General features: G+C 43.2%; 1 protein-coding gene across 3 annotated transcripts in view; it reads left to right on the top strand.

Annotated features, from left to right (window-relative positions):
* Window positions 1-17,311, top strand: part of ITGA9 (integrin subunit alpha 9) — a 422,798-nt gene that overhangs the window by 189,185 nt on the left and 216,302 nt on the right. For all 3 annotated transcript variants that reach the window (XM_033212029.1, XM_033212028.1, XM_033212027.1), the window contains exon 16: window positions 12,801-12,950. In XM_033212029.1, coding sequence (XP_033067920.1) covers window positions 12,801-12,950 — 150 coding nt within the window. The remainder of the gene's footprint in view (window positions 1-12,800; window positions 12,951-17,311) is intronic.

Here is a 17,311-nt window from a genome sequence, read left to right on the forward strand (position 1 = left end):
AGATCACCAGAGGTTAGAAGTTCAAGATCAGCCTGGCCAACATGATGAAACCCTATCTCTACTAAAAATACAAAAAAATTAGCCGGGTGTGGTAGTGTGTGCCTGTAAACTACTCAGGAAGCTGGGGCAGGAGAATCACTTGAACCTGGGAGACAGAGGTTGCAGTGAGCTGAGATTGTGCCATTGCACTCCAGGCTGGGCAGCAAGAGTGAAACTCTGTGAAAAAAACATTGTGTTAAAAATGGTGATAATCACCATTTATTACTTGCCTACAGTATGCCAGTCATTGTACAAGGTATATTTTATAATTATAAATATTATTTATTATCTAATTACAAATATGTTATACCTTGCACTGTGTCCTGTATGTCTCTTATGTTTATTTATGAATTTTCCTTCCTTTTTCCTCTCCATGCTTTGATCTGGATATTTCCTGTTGAGAGAACACACTGAGGCCAAGTGTGATTTCTAGATTAAAAAGCAAACAACTTCTGGGTCGGTGGTCGTGTTTTCTGCTGTGTTCAATCTCCAGTCAAATATATCTTGTCTTCCCAGCACGTTAACCACTGTCCTCAGCCTGGTTTCTTAGTCTCACAGGCCCATGCTGCTGTAGAATCGGCAGATGCCTTGAGGATAAATGTGGTGTACAGTAAACATACCTCAATATACTTCTTTCTGTTTGGGATTTTGGCCCCTCAAGTCCTGGTTGCCTTATTAGCCCTGAGCTCTTAAGTGTTATCTTCACAGAGTCATAAGACTTCCAGAAATTCAGCTCAGAAACTCAAGAACCTAGCCTTTTAGCCACTGCTTCACTTTCAGTTTCATAGCCTCTTATCCCACACTGCTTACAAATCTGGAAACACCTCAAGGGAAAAGTGCCCATAAATGTTGGGGTTACCTCCACATTCTTTCCTTCTCTTCGGGACCCTAGACTCTGAAGTCCTGGCTGTCTTGATAGTTGGTTCCCTGATAACTTTATATATTTTTAATTTTTTAAATGAACTTGGCATTTCAAACATAAATTCCATGATAATTTTAAACGGGGCTATGTGTGTGTGTGTGTGTGTGTTTGTGTGTGTGTCCAGCTTTTCAAGTTGTCCGTGGGAGGACAGTTTCAGTAAGTTACTCTATCATTACTGGAAATGCAAAATCTTCAGTTTGCTTTTAAAACAACCTTCAAGCTGATGAGAATTTTAAAGTAGCTTATAAATAATATTTATAATTATAAAATATACCTTGTACAACGACTGGCATACTGTAGGCAAGTAATGAATGGTGATCATTAACATTTTTAACACAATTTTTTTTACCTGTGATCCTATTTGTTATGAGTATAGAGATAAAGGAAAAGCCATCCCATTTTTGAAGATTTCTCATTTCTAGGTGTGTCTACAAGGTTATCATAGGTGAAAGTAGGGTTTGCAGAGAAATAGTAAGAGAGGATGGAAGATGGAAGGGACAAAAAGATCACATGTTTGGAAAAAGAAAAAAATACTGAATCCTCTTTTTATTTTTGTACTGAGTTTTTTTTTTCATTATTATTATACTTTACGTTCTAGGGTACATGTGCATAACGTGCAAGTTTGTTACATATGTATACTTGTGCCATGTTGGTGTGCTGCACCCATCAACTCATCAGCACCCATCAACTCATCATGTACATCAGCTATAACTCCCAATGCAATCCCTCCCCCCTCCCCCCTCCCCGTGATAGGCCCTGGTGTGTGATGTTCCCCTTCCCGAATCCAAGTGATCTCATTGTTCAGTTCCCACCTATGAGTGAGAACATGCGGTGTTTGGTTTTCTGTTCTTGTGATAGTTTGCTAAGAATGATGGTTTCCAGCTGCATCCATGTCCCTACAAAGGACACAAACTCATCCTTTTTTATGGCTGCATAGTATTCCATAGTGTATATGTGCCACATTTTTTTTCTCTTTTTTTTTATTTTTTATTTTTTATTATACTTTAAGTTCTAGGGTACATGTGCATAACGTGCAGGTTTGTTACATATGTATACTTGTGCCATGTTGGTGTGCTGCACCCATCAACTCGTCAGCACCCATCAATTCGTCATTTATATCAGGTATAACTCCCAATGCAATCCCTCCCCCGTCCCCGCCATGATAGGCTCGAATGTGTGATGTTCCCCTTCCCGAGTCCAAGTGATGTCATTGTTCAGTTCCCACCTATGAGTGAGAACATGCAGTGTTTGGCTTTCTGTTCTTGTGATAGTTTGCTAAGAATGATGGTTTCCAGCTGCATCCATGTCCCTACAAAGGACACAAACTCATCCTTTTTTATGGCTGCATAATATTCCATGGTGTATATGTGCCACATTTTCTTAATCCAGTCTGTCACTGATGGACATTTGGGTTGATTCCAAGTCTTTGCTATTGTGAATAGTGCCGCAATAAACATGCGTGTGCATGTGTCTTTATAGCAGCATGATTTATAATCCTTTGGCTATATACTCAGTAGTGGGATGGCTGGGTCATATGGTACATCTAGTTCTAGATCCTTGAGGAATCGCCATACTGTTTTCCATAATGGTTGAACTAGTTTACAATCCCACCAACAGTGTAAAAGTGTTCCTATTTCTCCACATCCTCTCCAGCACCTGTTGTTTCCTGACTTTTTAATGATTGCCATTCTAACTGGTGTGAGATGGTATCTCATTGTGGTTTTGATTTGCATCTCTCTGATGGCCAGTGATGATGAGCATTTTTTCATGTGTCTGTTGGCTGTATGAATGTCTTCTTTTGAGAAATGTCTGTTCATATCCTTTGCCCACTTTTTGATGGGGTTGTTTGTTTTTTTCTTGTAAATTTGTTTGCGTTCTTTGTAGGTTCTGGATATCAGCCCTTTGTCAGATGAGTAGATTGCAAAAATTTTCTCCCATTCTGTAGGTTGCCTGTTCACTCTGATGGTAGTTTCTTTTGCTGTGCAGAAGCTCTTTAGTTTAATGAGATCCCATTTGTCAATTTTGGCTTTTGCTGCCGTTGATTTTGGTGTTTTAGACATGAAGTCCTTGCCCATGCCTATGTCCTGAATGGTACCACCTAGGTTTTCTTCTAGGGTTTTTATGATACTACATCTAATATTTAAGTCTCTAATCCATCTTGAATTAGTTTTCGTATAAGGAATAAGGAAAGGATCCAGTTTCAGCTTTCTACTTATGGCTAGCCAATTTTCCCAGCACCATTTATTAAATAGGGAATCCTTTCCCCATTTCCTGTTTCTCTCAGGTTTGTCAAAGATCAGATGGCTGTAGATGTGTGGTATTATTTCTGAGGACTCTGTTCTGTTCCATTGGTCTATATCTCTGTTGTGGTACCAGTACCATGCTGTTTTGGTTACCGTAGCCTTGTAGTATAGTTTGAAGTCAGGTAGCGTGATGCCTCCAGCTTTGTGCTTTTGACGTAGGATTGTCTTGGCAATGCGGGCTCTTTTTTGGTTCCACATGAACTTTAAAGCAGTATTTTCCAATTCTGTGAAGAAACTCATTGGTAGCTTGATGGGGATGGCATTGAATCTGTAAATAACCTTGGGCAGTATGGCCATTTTCGCAATATTGATTCTTCCTATCCATGAGCATGGTATGTTCTTCCATTTGTTTGTGTCCTCTTTTATTTCACTGAGCAGTGGTTTGTAGTTCTCCTTGAAGAGGTCCTTGACATCCCTTGTAAGTTGGATTCCTAGGGATTTTATTCTATTTGAAGCAATTGTGAATGGAAGTTCATTCATGATTTGGCTCTCTGTTTGTCTGTTACTGGTGTATAAGAATGCTTGTGATTTTTGCACATTAATTTTGTATCCTGAGACTTTGCTGAAGTTGCTTATCAGCTTAAGTAGATTTTGGGCTGAGACGATGGGGTTTTGTAAATATACAATCATGTCATCTGCAAACAGGGACAATTTGACTTCTTCTTTTCCTAACTGGATACCCTTGATTTCTTTCTCTTGCCTGATTGCCCTAGCCAGAACTTCCAACACTGTGTTGAATAGGAGTGGTGAGCGAGGGCATCCCTGTCTTGTGCCAGTTTTCAAAGGGAATTTTTCCAGTTTTTGCCCATTCAGTATGATATTGGCTGTGGGTTTGTCATAAATAGCTCTTATTATTTTGAGGTACGTTCCATCAATACTGAATTTATTGAGCGTTTTTAGCATGAAGGGCTGTTGAATTTTGTCAAAGGCCTTTTCTTCATCTATTGAGATAATCATGTGGTTCTTGTCTTTGGTTCTGTTTATATGCTGGATTACGTTTATTGATTTGCGAATGTTGAACCAGCCTTGCTTGCATCCCAGGGATGAAGCCCACTTGATCATGGTGGATAAGCTTTTTAATGTGCTGCTGAATCCGGTTTGCCAGTATTTTATTGAGGATTTTTGCATCGATGTTCATCAGGGATATTGGTCTAAAATTCTCTTTCTTTGTTGTGTCTCTGCCAGGCTTTGGTATCAGGATGATGTTGGCCTCATAAAATGAGTTAGGGAGGATTCCCTCTTTTTCTATAGGTTGGAATAGTTTCAGAAGGAATGGTACCAGCTCCTCCTTGTACCTCTGGTAGAATTCAGCTGTGAATCCATCTGGTCCTGGACTTTTTTTGGTTGGTAGGCTATTAATTATTGCCTCAATTTCAGAGCCTGTTATTGGTCTATTCAGGGATTCAACTTCTTCCTGGTTTAGTCTTGGGAGAGTGTAAGTGTCCAGGAAATAATCCATTTCTTCTAGATTTTCTAGTTGATTTGCATAGAGGTGTTTATAGTATTCTCTGATGGTTGTTTGTATTTCTGTGGGGTCGGTGGTGATATCCCCTTTATCATTTTTTATTGCGTCTATTTGATTCTTCTCTCTTTTCTTCTTTATTAGTCTTGCTAGCGGTCTGTCAATTTTGTTGATCTTTTCAAAAAACCAACTCCTGGAGTCATTGATTTTTTGGAGGGTTTTTTGTGTCTCTATCTCCTTCAGTTCTGCTCTGATCTTAGTTATTTCTTGCCTTCTGCTAGCTTTTGAATGTGTTTGCTCTTGGTTCTCTAGTTCTTTTAATTGTGATGTTAGAGTGTCCATTTTAGATCTTTCCAGCTTTCTCTTGTGGACATTTAGGGCTATAAATTTCCCTCTACACACTGCTTTAAATGTGTCCCAGAGATTCTGGTATGTTGTATCTTTGTTCTCATTGGTTTGAAAGAACATCTTTATTTCTGCCTTCATTTCGTTATGTACCCAGTAGTCATTCAGGAGCAGGTTGTTCAGTTTCCATGTAGTTGAGCGGTTTTGATTGAGTTTCTTAGTCCTGAGTTCTAGTTTGATTGCACTGTGGTCTGAGAGACAGTTTGTTATAATTTCTGTTCTTGTACATTTGCTGAGGAGTGCTTTACTTCCAATTATGTGGTCAATTTTGGAATAAGTGTGATGTGGTGCTGAGAAGAATGTATATTCTGTTGATTTGGGGTGGAGAGTTCTATAGATGCCTATTAGGTCTGCTTGCTTCAAAGCTGAGTTCAATACCTGGATATCCTTGTTAACTTTCTGCCTCAATCTGTCTAATGTTGACAGTGGGGTGTTGAAGTCTCCCATTATTATTGTATGGGAGTCTAAGTCTCTTTGTAAGTGTCTAAGGACTTGCTTTATGAATCTGGGTGCTCCTGTATTGGGTACATATATATTTAGGATAGTTAGCTCTTCCTGTTGAATTGATGCCTTTACTATGTAATGGCCTTCTTTGTCTCTTTTGATCTTTGATGGTTTAAAGTCTGTTTTATCAGAGACTAGTATTGCAACCCCTGCTTTTTTTTGTTCTCCATTTGCTTGGTAGGTCTTCCTCCATCCCTTTATTTTGAGCCTATGTATGTCTCTGCATGTGAGATGGGTCTCCTGAATACAGCAGACTGATAGGTCTTGAATCTTTCTCCAGTTTGCCAGTCTGTGCCTTTTAATTGGACCATTTAGTCCATTTACATTTAAGGTTAATATTGTTAAATGTTAACTTGATCCTGCCATTATGATAATAACTGGTTATTTTGCTCATTAGTTGATGCAGTTTCTTCCTAGCCTCGATGGTCTTTACATTTTGGCATGTTTTTGCAATGGCTGGTAGTGGTTTTTCCTTTCCATGTTTAGTGCTTCCTTCAGGGTCTCTTGTAAGGCAGGCCTTGTGGTGAAAAAAATCTCTAAGCATTTCCTTATCTGTAAAGGATTTTATATCTCCTTCACTTACGAAACTTAGTTTGGCTGGATATGAAATTCTGGGTTGAAAATTCTTTTCTTTAAGAATGTTGAATATTGGCCCCCACTCTCTTCTGGCTTGTAGAGTTTCTGCCGAGAGATCTGCTGTTAGTCTGATGGGCTTCCCTTTGTGGGTAACCCGACCTTTCTCTCTGGCTGCCCTTAAGATTCTTTCCTTCATTACAACCTTGGTGAATCTGGCAATGATGTGTCTTGGAGTTGCTCTTCTCGAGGAGTATCTTTGTGGCGTTCTCTGTATTTCCTGAATTTGAATGTTGGCCTGCCCTACTAGGTTGGGGAAGTTCTCCTGGATGATATCCTGAAGAGTGTTTTCCAACTTGGTTCCATTTTCCCCCTCACTTTCAGGCACCCCATTCAGACGTAGATTTGGTCTTTTCACATAATCCCATACTTTTTGCAGGCTTTGTTCGTTTCTTTTTCTTCTTTTTTCTTTTGGTTTCTCTTCTCACTCCATGTCATTCATTTGATCCTCAATCGCTGATACTTTCTTCCAGTTGATTGAGTCGGTTACTGAAGCTTGTGCATTTGTCACGTATTTCTCGTGTCATGGTTTTCATCTCTGTCATTTCGTTTATGACCTTTTCTGCCTTAATTATTCTAGTTATCATTTCTTCCACGCTTTTTTCAAGGTTTTTAGTTTCTTTGCGCTGGGTACGTAATTCCTCCTTTAGCTCTGAGAAGTTTGATGGACTGAAGCCTTCTTCTCTCATCTCGTCAAAGTCATTCTCCGTCCAGCTTCGATCCGTTGCTGGCGATGAGCTGCGCTCCTTTGCAGGGGGAGATGCACTCTTATTCTTTGAATTTCCAGCTTTTCTGCCCTGCTTCTTCCCCATCTTTGTGGTTTTATCTGCCTCTGGTCGTTGATGATGGTGACATACTGATGGGGTTTTGGTGTAGGTTTCCTTCCTGTTTGATAGTTTTCCTTCTAACAGTCAGGACCCTCAGGTGTAGGTCTGTTGGAGATTGCTTGAGGTCCATTCCAGACCCTGTTTGCCTGAGTATCAGCAGCAGAGGCTGCAGAAGATAGAATATTGCTGAACAGCGAGTATACCTGTCTGATTCTTACTTTGGAAGCTTCCTCTCAGGGGTGTACTCCACCATGTGAGGTGTGGGGTGTCAGACTGCCCCTAGTGGGGGATGTCTCCCAGTTAGGCTACTCAGGGGTGAGGGACCCACTTGAGCAGGCAGTCTGTCCCTTCTCAGATCTCAACCTCTGTGTTGGGAGATCCACTGCTCTTTTCTAAGCTGTCAGACAGAACCGTTTGCGTCTGCAGAGGTTTTTGCTGCTTTTGTTGTTGTTGTTGTTGTTGTTGTTTAGCTGTGCCCTGTCCCCAGAGGTGGAGTCTCAGTTGAAAATGCAGAAATCACCTGTCTTCTGTGTCGCTCGTGCTGGGAGTTGGAGACTGGAGCTGTTCCTATTCGGCCATCTTGCTCCGCCACTGAATCCTCTTTTAAAAACACTTAGAGGATTTTTCCCAAACTAATTATCTAGCTTAATGCTAACTGCTTATTTGCTGACTTTCTTTATTATTTACAAATTTGAAGTGGGGCCAACCCTTCCTGTTTTCATTTAATTTATCCCGGCAGCTGCTGGTTAGCTAAGGAAGGGAAAAACCCTCTTTTTTTCTTGGAGACAAGCAGCAATTAGGTAGGCTTCTAGGTCAGGTGGCCAGTTAGGGGTGCCAAGTCACTGTGGTATTTCTCTCAAATTGAAATGTATATCTTCCTTTGGCTGGGCAGATGGGGTCCCCTCTTCTCCATCTCTGCTGCTGGATCCTGGTGCAGGCCCTTACTCTCTTTCCATTAAACCCATGTGGCAGCCCCTCCTTGGACTGCTTCTCCCCAGTCCTGCACCCATCAGTCCACTTCCACGTGGCAGCTACAGGGAACTTTCTAGAACACAGCCTCCTGCTGCCTCCATGTTGATCTCGCTGCCCCCATCAGAGGGATTTTCCTTTTTTTTTCTTTTCTTTTTTTTGAGATGGAGTCTTTCTCTGTCACCCAGGTTGGAGTGTAGTAGTGCAATCCCGGCTCACTGCAACCTCTGCCTCCTGGGTTCAAGCAATTTTCCTGCCTCAGCCTCCTGAGTAGCTGGGATTACAGGCGTGTGCCACCATGCCTGGCTAATTTTTGTATTTTTGGTAGAGATGAGGTTTCACCATGTTGGCCAGGCTGGTCTCAAACTCCTGACACATGTGATCCACCTGCTTCAGCCTCTTAAGGTGCTGAGATTATAGACGTGAGCCACTATGGCCAGCCAAGAGGGACTTTTCTATAACAGCCTCTAGTGTCATGCTACTCCCTTCCCAGCTCTCCCTAGCTTTTAAGATCACATAACCTGCAAAGTCCCCTCGATCTTGTTCTGCGTGAATCTATTCTCCCCCATTGCTGCCTACCAACTTGACTTCTCCCTTTTGGGAGTCAGATGCACTCTGCTGGACAGCCCATGCCCTCTCCACGCAGCTACAACAGCCCCGCCTCGCACCTGCTGTCTGCCTTAATGTCCTACTGTCTTTCAACTGTGCCCAGGGGCATTTCCTCTGGGAAGCGTGCCAGCCCTCAGTCCGAATCTTTGGGTCCCCAAAGCCTCCCCTCCTGGTATGTGTTGAACTGCATTGTCATCCCTTATCTGTTTCCCCTGAGACTCATTATTCCCTGAAGGTCTTTCATGTCTGTTTCCCTGGGGCCCAGCACATTGCCTGGCATAAAGTAAGCACCCAATAAATTTCAGATGGAGCATATGTTAAGTTCCCTATAAAATCTCAGCTGCTGCAAATTCTGCCACCAGCCTGGGTGTTCTTCTCTGTGGGGGCTCCATCAGTTTTCCGAGACAAGAGACTCCCATAGATTTTTAGCAGGAAAAGGTAGATTCTTGCCTTTTAGTCTGTCAGAATGACACTTTATTAGATGCTTTAGAACTCCAGAAGCTTCAACTTTAGAATTTTCAGTTTGTAGAGGTTTCTTTGCTTTTTTTTTTTTTTTTAGCAGTAAAATTTCAGCGACCATGGTCTGTGCCAGAGCTGTAAGCCTCTTTCTCCATCTTAGGGAGTTCCTCTGCTTAATTGCAGTGCTGAGCTCAGGAAAGCTGCGCTTCCAAAAACGAAAAGGAAACCACTAAATGGTGCTACTACTTTTCCTTTGCAGCTCAGATAAAACAGGCCCAGTGTGGGAAGGAGGGGCTGTCCTTTTGGGGGTGTTGGCCTGTTTCTAATTGCTACACTCTCCTCTGCCTCCACCCATGCCTCAGTGTGGTTTGGGTCCCTTCTGCCTGGAGCTACTGGGACATGTAATAAGAAGCTGCTTTTCAGACTTCTTAATTAAAATAGGTTCTGGCAGCTATTGCCAGGAAGCATCATTCACACCCCTACATCTCCAAACGCATTACTCATCCAAAATAAGATATGGCACGACTCAGGTTTGCCCCCTCAGTCACCATGGCTTGAATGGCTGCATTTAGAAACAGCCCTTACTTCAAGCCCCTATTTCTTAATTATTTGTCACTTATTCACATTCATCCTTGTGTGTGAAACATTTTTCCCCTCACCCTATATGCTGTTATGTAAACAAATAATTTTTTAGGATGATGTCAGAACCTAAAGTAGTTGGGATGGTTTTAAAATAGTATTTTATGGACAGCAAGGAAAGTAGTTTTGCTTCTGGTTTCACTTGCTAGCTTTGGGATGGAGGGCAGTTTATTTGAACTCCTGCACCTCTGTGATCCTGTCTATAAAACGGGGGCAATGGCTGGTGCTGTGGCTCACACTTTTAATCCCGGCACTTTGGGAGGCTGAGACAGAAGAATCACTTGAGGCCAGGAGTTCAAGACCACCTTGGGCAACATAGTGAGACCCCATCTCTACGAAATAAAAAAAGAAATAAAAGAAATAAAATAATGAAAGTTAGCCAGGCATGGTAGTATCCAACTGTAGTCCCAGCTACTCAGGAGGCTGAGGCAGGAAGATTGCTTGAGCTTAAGAGTTCAAGGCTGTAGTGAGCTAAGATTGTCCCACTTCTGGGAAACAGAGCAAGACTCTGTCTCAAAAAAAAAAGAAAAGTAGAGTAGAGGTCAATAATCTACCAGCTCAGGTATTGTAAGGATTAAGAAACACAGTGTCTATGAAGAGTTTGGCCCAGTCTCTGGAACACATTTGGTAGCCAGGAAATAGTAAATGACTTCTGTTTCCCTACCCCCATCTTCACCTCCTCCCCTAGAATAACAACATCATAACTGACTTATTTCATCATTAAGGATTTAAATGCAGAACCTTAAGATAGTCAGCCTTAGGGAAACACTGAAGAATTTATTTTTAAACACATAAAGATTGCATTCATTCATCCCTCTCGACACCACTGGCAATCTTCAAGTTCTGGTTAGCATAGTCAGCAGGCAGGGAGGATCTGGATCCCAGGGTTGTGTGCTTTGCTCACAGAAGGACATGAGTATCAAAGGTCTGCTCCTGATATCTGGAGTTCAAGAGGTGTTTCTTGGAAATAATTTGTCCAAAGTCTCCCCCATCACTCTCTTGGAGAAGCCCTGTGTTTTATTTATGCTGAATGGTTGAATCTATTCCCCGCTGAATGCTTTCCTGAACACCAGTAAAAATCATCTGCCAGTCACTCAGGCCCCCACCCTGGGAGTCATCTGTCCCCTTTGCCTGGTCTCCCATGCCCCACAGCTCAGCAGCCACAGGCATGGCCATATCTGCCTCCCTGGCCCTTGCCACTCCACTTCATCTCGGCCATCTCCTCTCCGGGGCTGCTGTGGGAGATTCCCAGTCTGCCCTCCAGTGTCTCTGCATGCATTCTACTCACCTCCTTTCCCCTCCAGCCCCGAAGAACTCTGAAGAAACACAAGCTTCTGTGGCCCCATACACTTAGGACTACCACCACTTACTTCTTGGAGGCAATGGCAGTAAAAGTAGAAACAACAAACAAAACAGAATAAAATCCTCTTTAACTTTGTTTGACTTGGTGTCCCCCGCAATCTATTTAATTTCAGATTCTTATTTACCCCGCTCCTAGGGAACCGAGGTTCATAGGACCAATCCGGGTGAATGCTGCTATAGTTTGTGGATGGGCTGCTACCTATTTGCTGGTTCAGGTAGCTTTGATCCCAAACATTGGTCAGCAAGGGCATCCATACAGTGACATGCTGTATGTCATCAAAAAGGAGATGTTCCTGACATGGACAGTTTCCAGAATATATGCTAAGTGAATAAAGCAAAGTGCAGCATGAGATGCCATGATGTGCTGCAGATGCTTGGACTGGATGGATACCTAAGTACCCCCAAACTGGCAGGCACATCTGCCTCTGGGGAAGGGGGCTGGGTGTCGGGGAGGGGTGGGAGCAAAGTCCTCCCCGTGTGCCTCCTGGGACCTTTAGAACCTCTACTCCTTTGAACACAGTGCTACTCTGCTCCAAACGCCCCCAAACTTCACATAGAGAGTAGTATGAAGTCCTCAGCTCTGCACTTGTGGCCCTGAGGTTGGCCTCAGCCTGCCTGCCCAGCTTCTTTTCTCACTCTTCCCTGCTGCCACTCTCCTGTCTCTCCCCAGGGATTTGGCTGTTTGCGCCACTTTCCTTTGACACTTGCCCTGCTCCAGTTGGAAGTTCTTGGAGCAGTCCACACCCACCCCCGCCAAGCTCACTGTCTCAGAATGTGGGACTACCTACCAGCTTTACTCCTGCCTCTAACTCTAACTTGTGAGATTGTGGGGGCCAGAGTCCCCAGGAGACGGTGACGCTGTGTGCGGAAAAGCCAAGAGAGCTCCAGAGCTGAACAGATGTGACTGAAAATCTTTACCAGCCATGCGCCCTGGGGAACTGAGCCTTGCATTTCCCCTTTCCTTTTCTGTATAATGGAGGATAATAAGCCTTCACTCACAGGGTGTGGGTGTGTTTCTCATCTCCCTGCAACACCTAGTACAGTGCCTGGCATCTCATATGTTCAGGGCATGTTTGCTCGCCTCCCTTCCTTTCCCATCGTGACTGTCAATCTACTGTTCCCTTGGGGCTTGAGATTCTTGGATTCCCAAGAAAAGAACACAGGGCCAGGAGTCAGACTTTCATCCCTGGCTCCACTGATGTCTAACTCTGGGATGACGCTGGGCCACTCAGTCTTTGGATTCCCTGCCTTAACACAAAATCCATATTTATCTCAATGCAAAAGAGATTTGATCATCAAAACACTGAATGCAAAGGGTTAGCAGAGTGAGCGCAGATGTTCTCCCATTTGCCAACTGGTTTCTAAGAATATTTGGAGGATGAGTAAAGTAATGTCTTCCATATGCTCAAGAGAAGATGATTTAGCACCAGGCAAGGTAGAGAAGGAGGGCCCCCACCCATCAGCAGAGTGACCTTGGACAAGACACTAGCTGCCCTAGGCCTCAATTACCTCATTTAAAATATGAAAGTCATAAAACCCTACCTCACAAGGGTGACTGTGAGGATCGTATGAGGCAATTCATGTGGAAGGTCTTTGTAAACTGTGAAATGCTCTATGACTGTCAGCCAGGATTAGTAGTTAATGCATGCATTTGTTTATTGTTTCAGCGGAGGGTGCAGGACGTCATCAGCCCGATCGTGTTTGAAGCAGCCTACAGCCTCGGTGAGCACGTGACTGGAGAGGAGGAGAGGGAACTGCCGCCTCTGACACCAGTTCTCCGCTGGAAAAAGGGACAAAAGATTGCCCAAAAGAATCAGGTCAGAACCTTAAAGCTCATACCCAGCACCCAAGGTGGCAGCTGCACACAGCAGATATAATGGCCCAAAAGTTGAGAGAGCTGTGGACCTGGCTGCTCGGGAGACCACAGCCAGGACACACCTCCTCTCTGGGTCTCCCTTTTCTGATCTGCAAAATGATAAAATAAACGATCTTAGGGGTTACTTGTGACTACTACGGGACTTAAACACTTTCAGACAATTCTTAGGTTGTTAGAAGTTACAATCCCCTCAAGGTCATGAACTGGCTGGCCACTTGGTCCCTGAACTCCTGAACTTGCCCCTGTTCTTAAACTGTTTTCAGAACTTAGATTGGTGGATAGTAGGTGCTTAATGTGCTTAATGAATGTTTTATTGGTGGGAGAATGAGTGAGGTGAAGAGGCAAGAATGGTAGCTTGCTGAATTGGCAGTTGAATCACAGAATCCTCAACCCAAGAGTCCCTGGAAACAGCACTGGGGCAAGTACAGATGGGTGGTCCACACTCATCAGATTCCGGGATGTGCTGCTGTGTAGAGAAGCTTTAGTGCAATGTTGGGTGCATCACTCGTATGAGGTAGGAGTGAGCCTGTGCCTGATTCTGTGCAGCAGCGCTGGCCAGCTCTGAGACGTGCAGCACTGAGTGCAGTGCAGGAAATATGCAAGGAATCTGCAATCTCAAGTCTGTTTCAAATCTTTTCTTGAAACCCAAGATCACCACAGATTCAGAACCCTGTGGAAGATCAGGAAAAACTGTGGACTAACCCAGCCTCCTAGGCAGGATGGGGGCAAAGCTGTGGGACCACCTTTCACAGTGCTTCAGACCACTCTGAATATAGGGGAAAACTAGCAGACTGTGACCTGTGCCTTGCAGATTACAGTTGTAAACTGAACCACAGAGTGTTTGGGATTTGAGATATCCATCCAGGTGTTCCTGTAAGTGCTGAGATTTTTTACCAAGGCATCCCATTATCTCCCAAAGCCTTTCTCCAATCATCCTAAGTGGGGTTCCCTAGAAGCAGAGCCTGAGAAAGGGAATTGGGAACACTTGGTTTAATGATGCTGTGCTCTTAGGGAAAACCTGTAAAGGAAAGGCAGGGGGCTCAACATGGTTGTGGTCTCAAATAAAGTCTGGCTGGGGGACTCTGGAACAAAAATTACACCAAAGAGTTGTCCTCGCCTTGAGGCAAGAGGGCTTCCCTTTTATGCCCCATATCTTTCAGCCATTGACTGACTGTGGGGTGGAAGGGGAGTGTAACCCTCTTTGAAAGGGGATCCTTTCAGCTGAGGATGGTTCTCTAGAGGAGAATGCAGATGTGAGCCGTAAGCAGCCTACACACACATCAGCCAGGGGATGGGCCACAGTTGACAGTGCCCACTACACATCAAAACACACCCTCTGGGGAATGCTGCCAAGAGGTTTTAATTTAAAACATGAACCTTCTTTCACAACACAAGTGCCCCAGGAGAGTAGCCTGTAAGTCCCACTGGCCATTGATACTTGGAACAGGCCCTGGGGGAGGACAAGTGGTGTCTAAGTGGGTGGGCAGAGTAGATGGGCTTGCCTTAGGCTGAGGCGTGGAGAAGGCTACAGAAGAGTAGAAGATAAGATGAAGAGGCAGGGTAGGAAGCTGATGGCTTCTGCCTTGACTGGGAAGTACAGACCTAGGTCCCCTCCTGACAGGGAAGTAGGGAGAAGAGGTCGGCCTGGGGACACAGTAAAGCATGGTATTATGGTAACTCCTAGGTAATTGGCCTCTAGTCCTAGAATTATTCTGCTTTCTAAAGTCAAATCTTACTGGACTGATAAACTTACCCATACTTGGGTTATGGAAGTTACCCAGACTTGGGGTCCTGGGAAGAATTTCAGGGTCCTCTGTGCTTGTTTGCTTCTGAATTGACCCAGTGAGGTAGTCATCTACTCTGTCCAGCATCTTGCTAGCCTGGACATACTTTCCACAGTGAACTTAACTCTCATTCCTGCAAGTCTGTCAGTGGCACAGATGTGGACTTTCTTTAGTGAAAAGCATCTTGGAAACTTTACTGACATTTTTAGATTTAAGTAGCCCAGTCAAAGCCAGGGATGGAGGGACAGATTAGTATCAAAATGATGTTCTTGGTCACTTCTGGTTCATGATGGCCAACCAAGCACAAATGTTGATGTCTGTGCTTTCTGGGACCCCATTGCAATGATTATAAATGAGTAGATCGGAACAGGGAGGACAACACTGTGAAAGAAAGGGCATCAGCTAATAAAAGAGTCCAATAATTTTCTGCTATGAGTGAAGTAAATGGAAGAGTGTTAGTGGGTGAACTTGAACTATACATAGAAGAGCTGGCTTCCTGCCTACCCAGGGAACAGAGAAGCTGTAGCCACAGCCAGACCAATAGTTACAGAGGGGGCCAGAGTAAGAAGTGAGTAAGGGGCTGAAAGTGGTGGTGGTATTGGGGGAGGTCAGTGAAATGTGAAGGTTGGTATGAAGAAGGGTTAGAGTTGATTTTTCATCCTTGTCCCCACCCCTACATACTTCAGGCATGCAGAATAGCAAGCAGCCAGGCATCGTCTTCTCTAAAGTGTTGAATAAACTGCTTAAGATAGTGTGGGCGGCCTCGTTCTCAGAGAAAAGAAAGCCTTACTTCTGGCATTTAAAGTCACCAACGTAAGAGCTAGCCTTCTCTTCCACAATCCACCCAAATACTTTCACAGATTTTCTACTCAGTCCTTTTGCCTTGGTTGGAAATATGAATGGACAACCAAGGATCCGAAGATTGAGGAAAATTTGGTGCATGAAAGGAAAGGCTAAAATAAACCAGTAGAATAAGTAACTTAAAAGGAAACAAATGATTTAGGGAATATAAGAGATTATTGAAAACAAAAATTTAAAAACATAGCACCTTAAAGTCTATGCAGTAGACACAATGAGAATCAGGAATATATTCCATTCTTTTCATTTTCTAATGGATGGGATTCTGTTCCTTTTTAAAGGGAGGAATGAAAGACAAGGGAAGGGTTCTTAAAAATTAAAAATATATTTACAGCACCAAAAAATCAGTGAAAGTATTAGTAGGTAATGGTACATAATTTCCCAATGGAAGTGCTAAAAGTCACATAGAAAAGAAGGCTAAAGATACAGGGTCCTATATCTCCCAAGTAATAAGAATACTAGAAAGTAAGAATATCAGTAATAAGAAAACAGAAACAAGGGAGAGGAAATTATGTAATAATAGAATAGCATGTTTCAGAGTTAAAGAGAGAGACTTTTCTTTTTTTCATCTTCTGTGTGACCTGAATTGTATTTTATTTTATTTTTTTATTTTCTTTATTTTTTATTATTATACTTTAAGTTCTAGGGTACATGTGCATAACGTGCAGGTTTGTTACATATGTATACTTGTGCCATGTTGGTGTGCTGCACCCATCAACTCATCAGCACCCATCAATTCATCATTTATATCAGGTGTAACTCCCAATGCAATCCCTCCCCCCTCCCCCCTCCCCATGATAGGCCCCGGTGTGTGATGTTCCCCTTCCCGAGTCCAAGTGATGTCATTGTTCAGTTCCCACCTATGAGTGAGAACATGCGGTGTTTGGTTTTCTGTCCTTGTGATAGTTTGCTAAGAATGATGGTTTCCAGCTGCATCCATGTCCCTACAAAGGATGCAAACTCATCCTTTTTTATGGCTGCATAGTATTCCATGGTGTATATGTGCCACATTTTCTTAATCCAGTCTGTCACTGATGGACATTTGGGTTGATTCCAAGTCTTTGCTATTCTGAATAGTGCCGAAATAAACATACATGTGCATGTGTCTTTATAGCAGCATGATTTATAATCCTTTGGGTATATACCCAGTAGTGGGATGGCTGGGTCATATGGTACATCTAGTTCTAGATCCTTGAGGAATCGCCATACTGTTTTCCATAATGGTTGAACTAGTTTACAATCCCACCAACAGTGTAAAAGTGTTCCTATTTCTCCACATCCTCTCCAGCACCTGTTGTTTCCTGACTTTTTAATGATTGCCATTCTAACTGGTGTAAGATGGTACCTCATTGTGGTTTTGGTTTGCATTTCTCTGATGACGAGTGATGATGAGCATTTTTCCATGTGTCTGTTGGCTGTATGAATGTCTTCTTTTGAGAAATGTCTGTTCATATCCTTTGCCCACTTTTGGATGGGGTTGTTTGATTTTTTCTTGTAAATTTGTTTGAGTTCTTTGTAGGTTCTGGATATCAGCCCTTTGTCAAATGAGTAGATTGCAAAAATTTTCTCCCATTCTGTAGGTTGCCTGTTCACTCTGATGGTAGTTTCTTTTGCTGTGCAGAAGCTCTTTAGTTTAATGAGATCCCATTTGTCAATTTTT

Source organism: Trachypithecus francoisi, unplaced genomic scaffold, assembly GCF_009764315.1.
Source record: "Trachypithecus francoisi isolate TF-2019V2 unplaced genomic scaffold, Tfra_2.0 Lachesis_group0, whole genome shotgun sequence".
NCBI lineage: Eukaryota > Metazoa > Chordata > Mammalia > Primates > Cercopithecidae > Trachypithecus > Trachypithecus francoisi.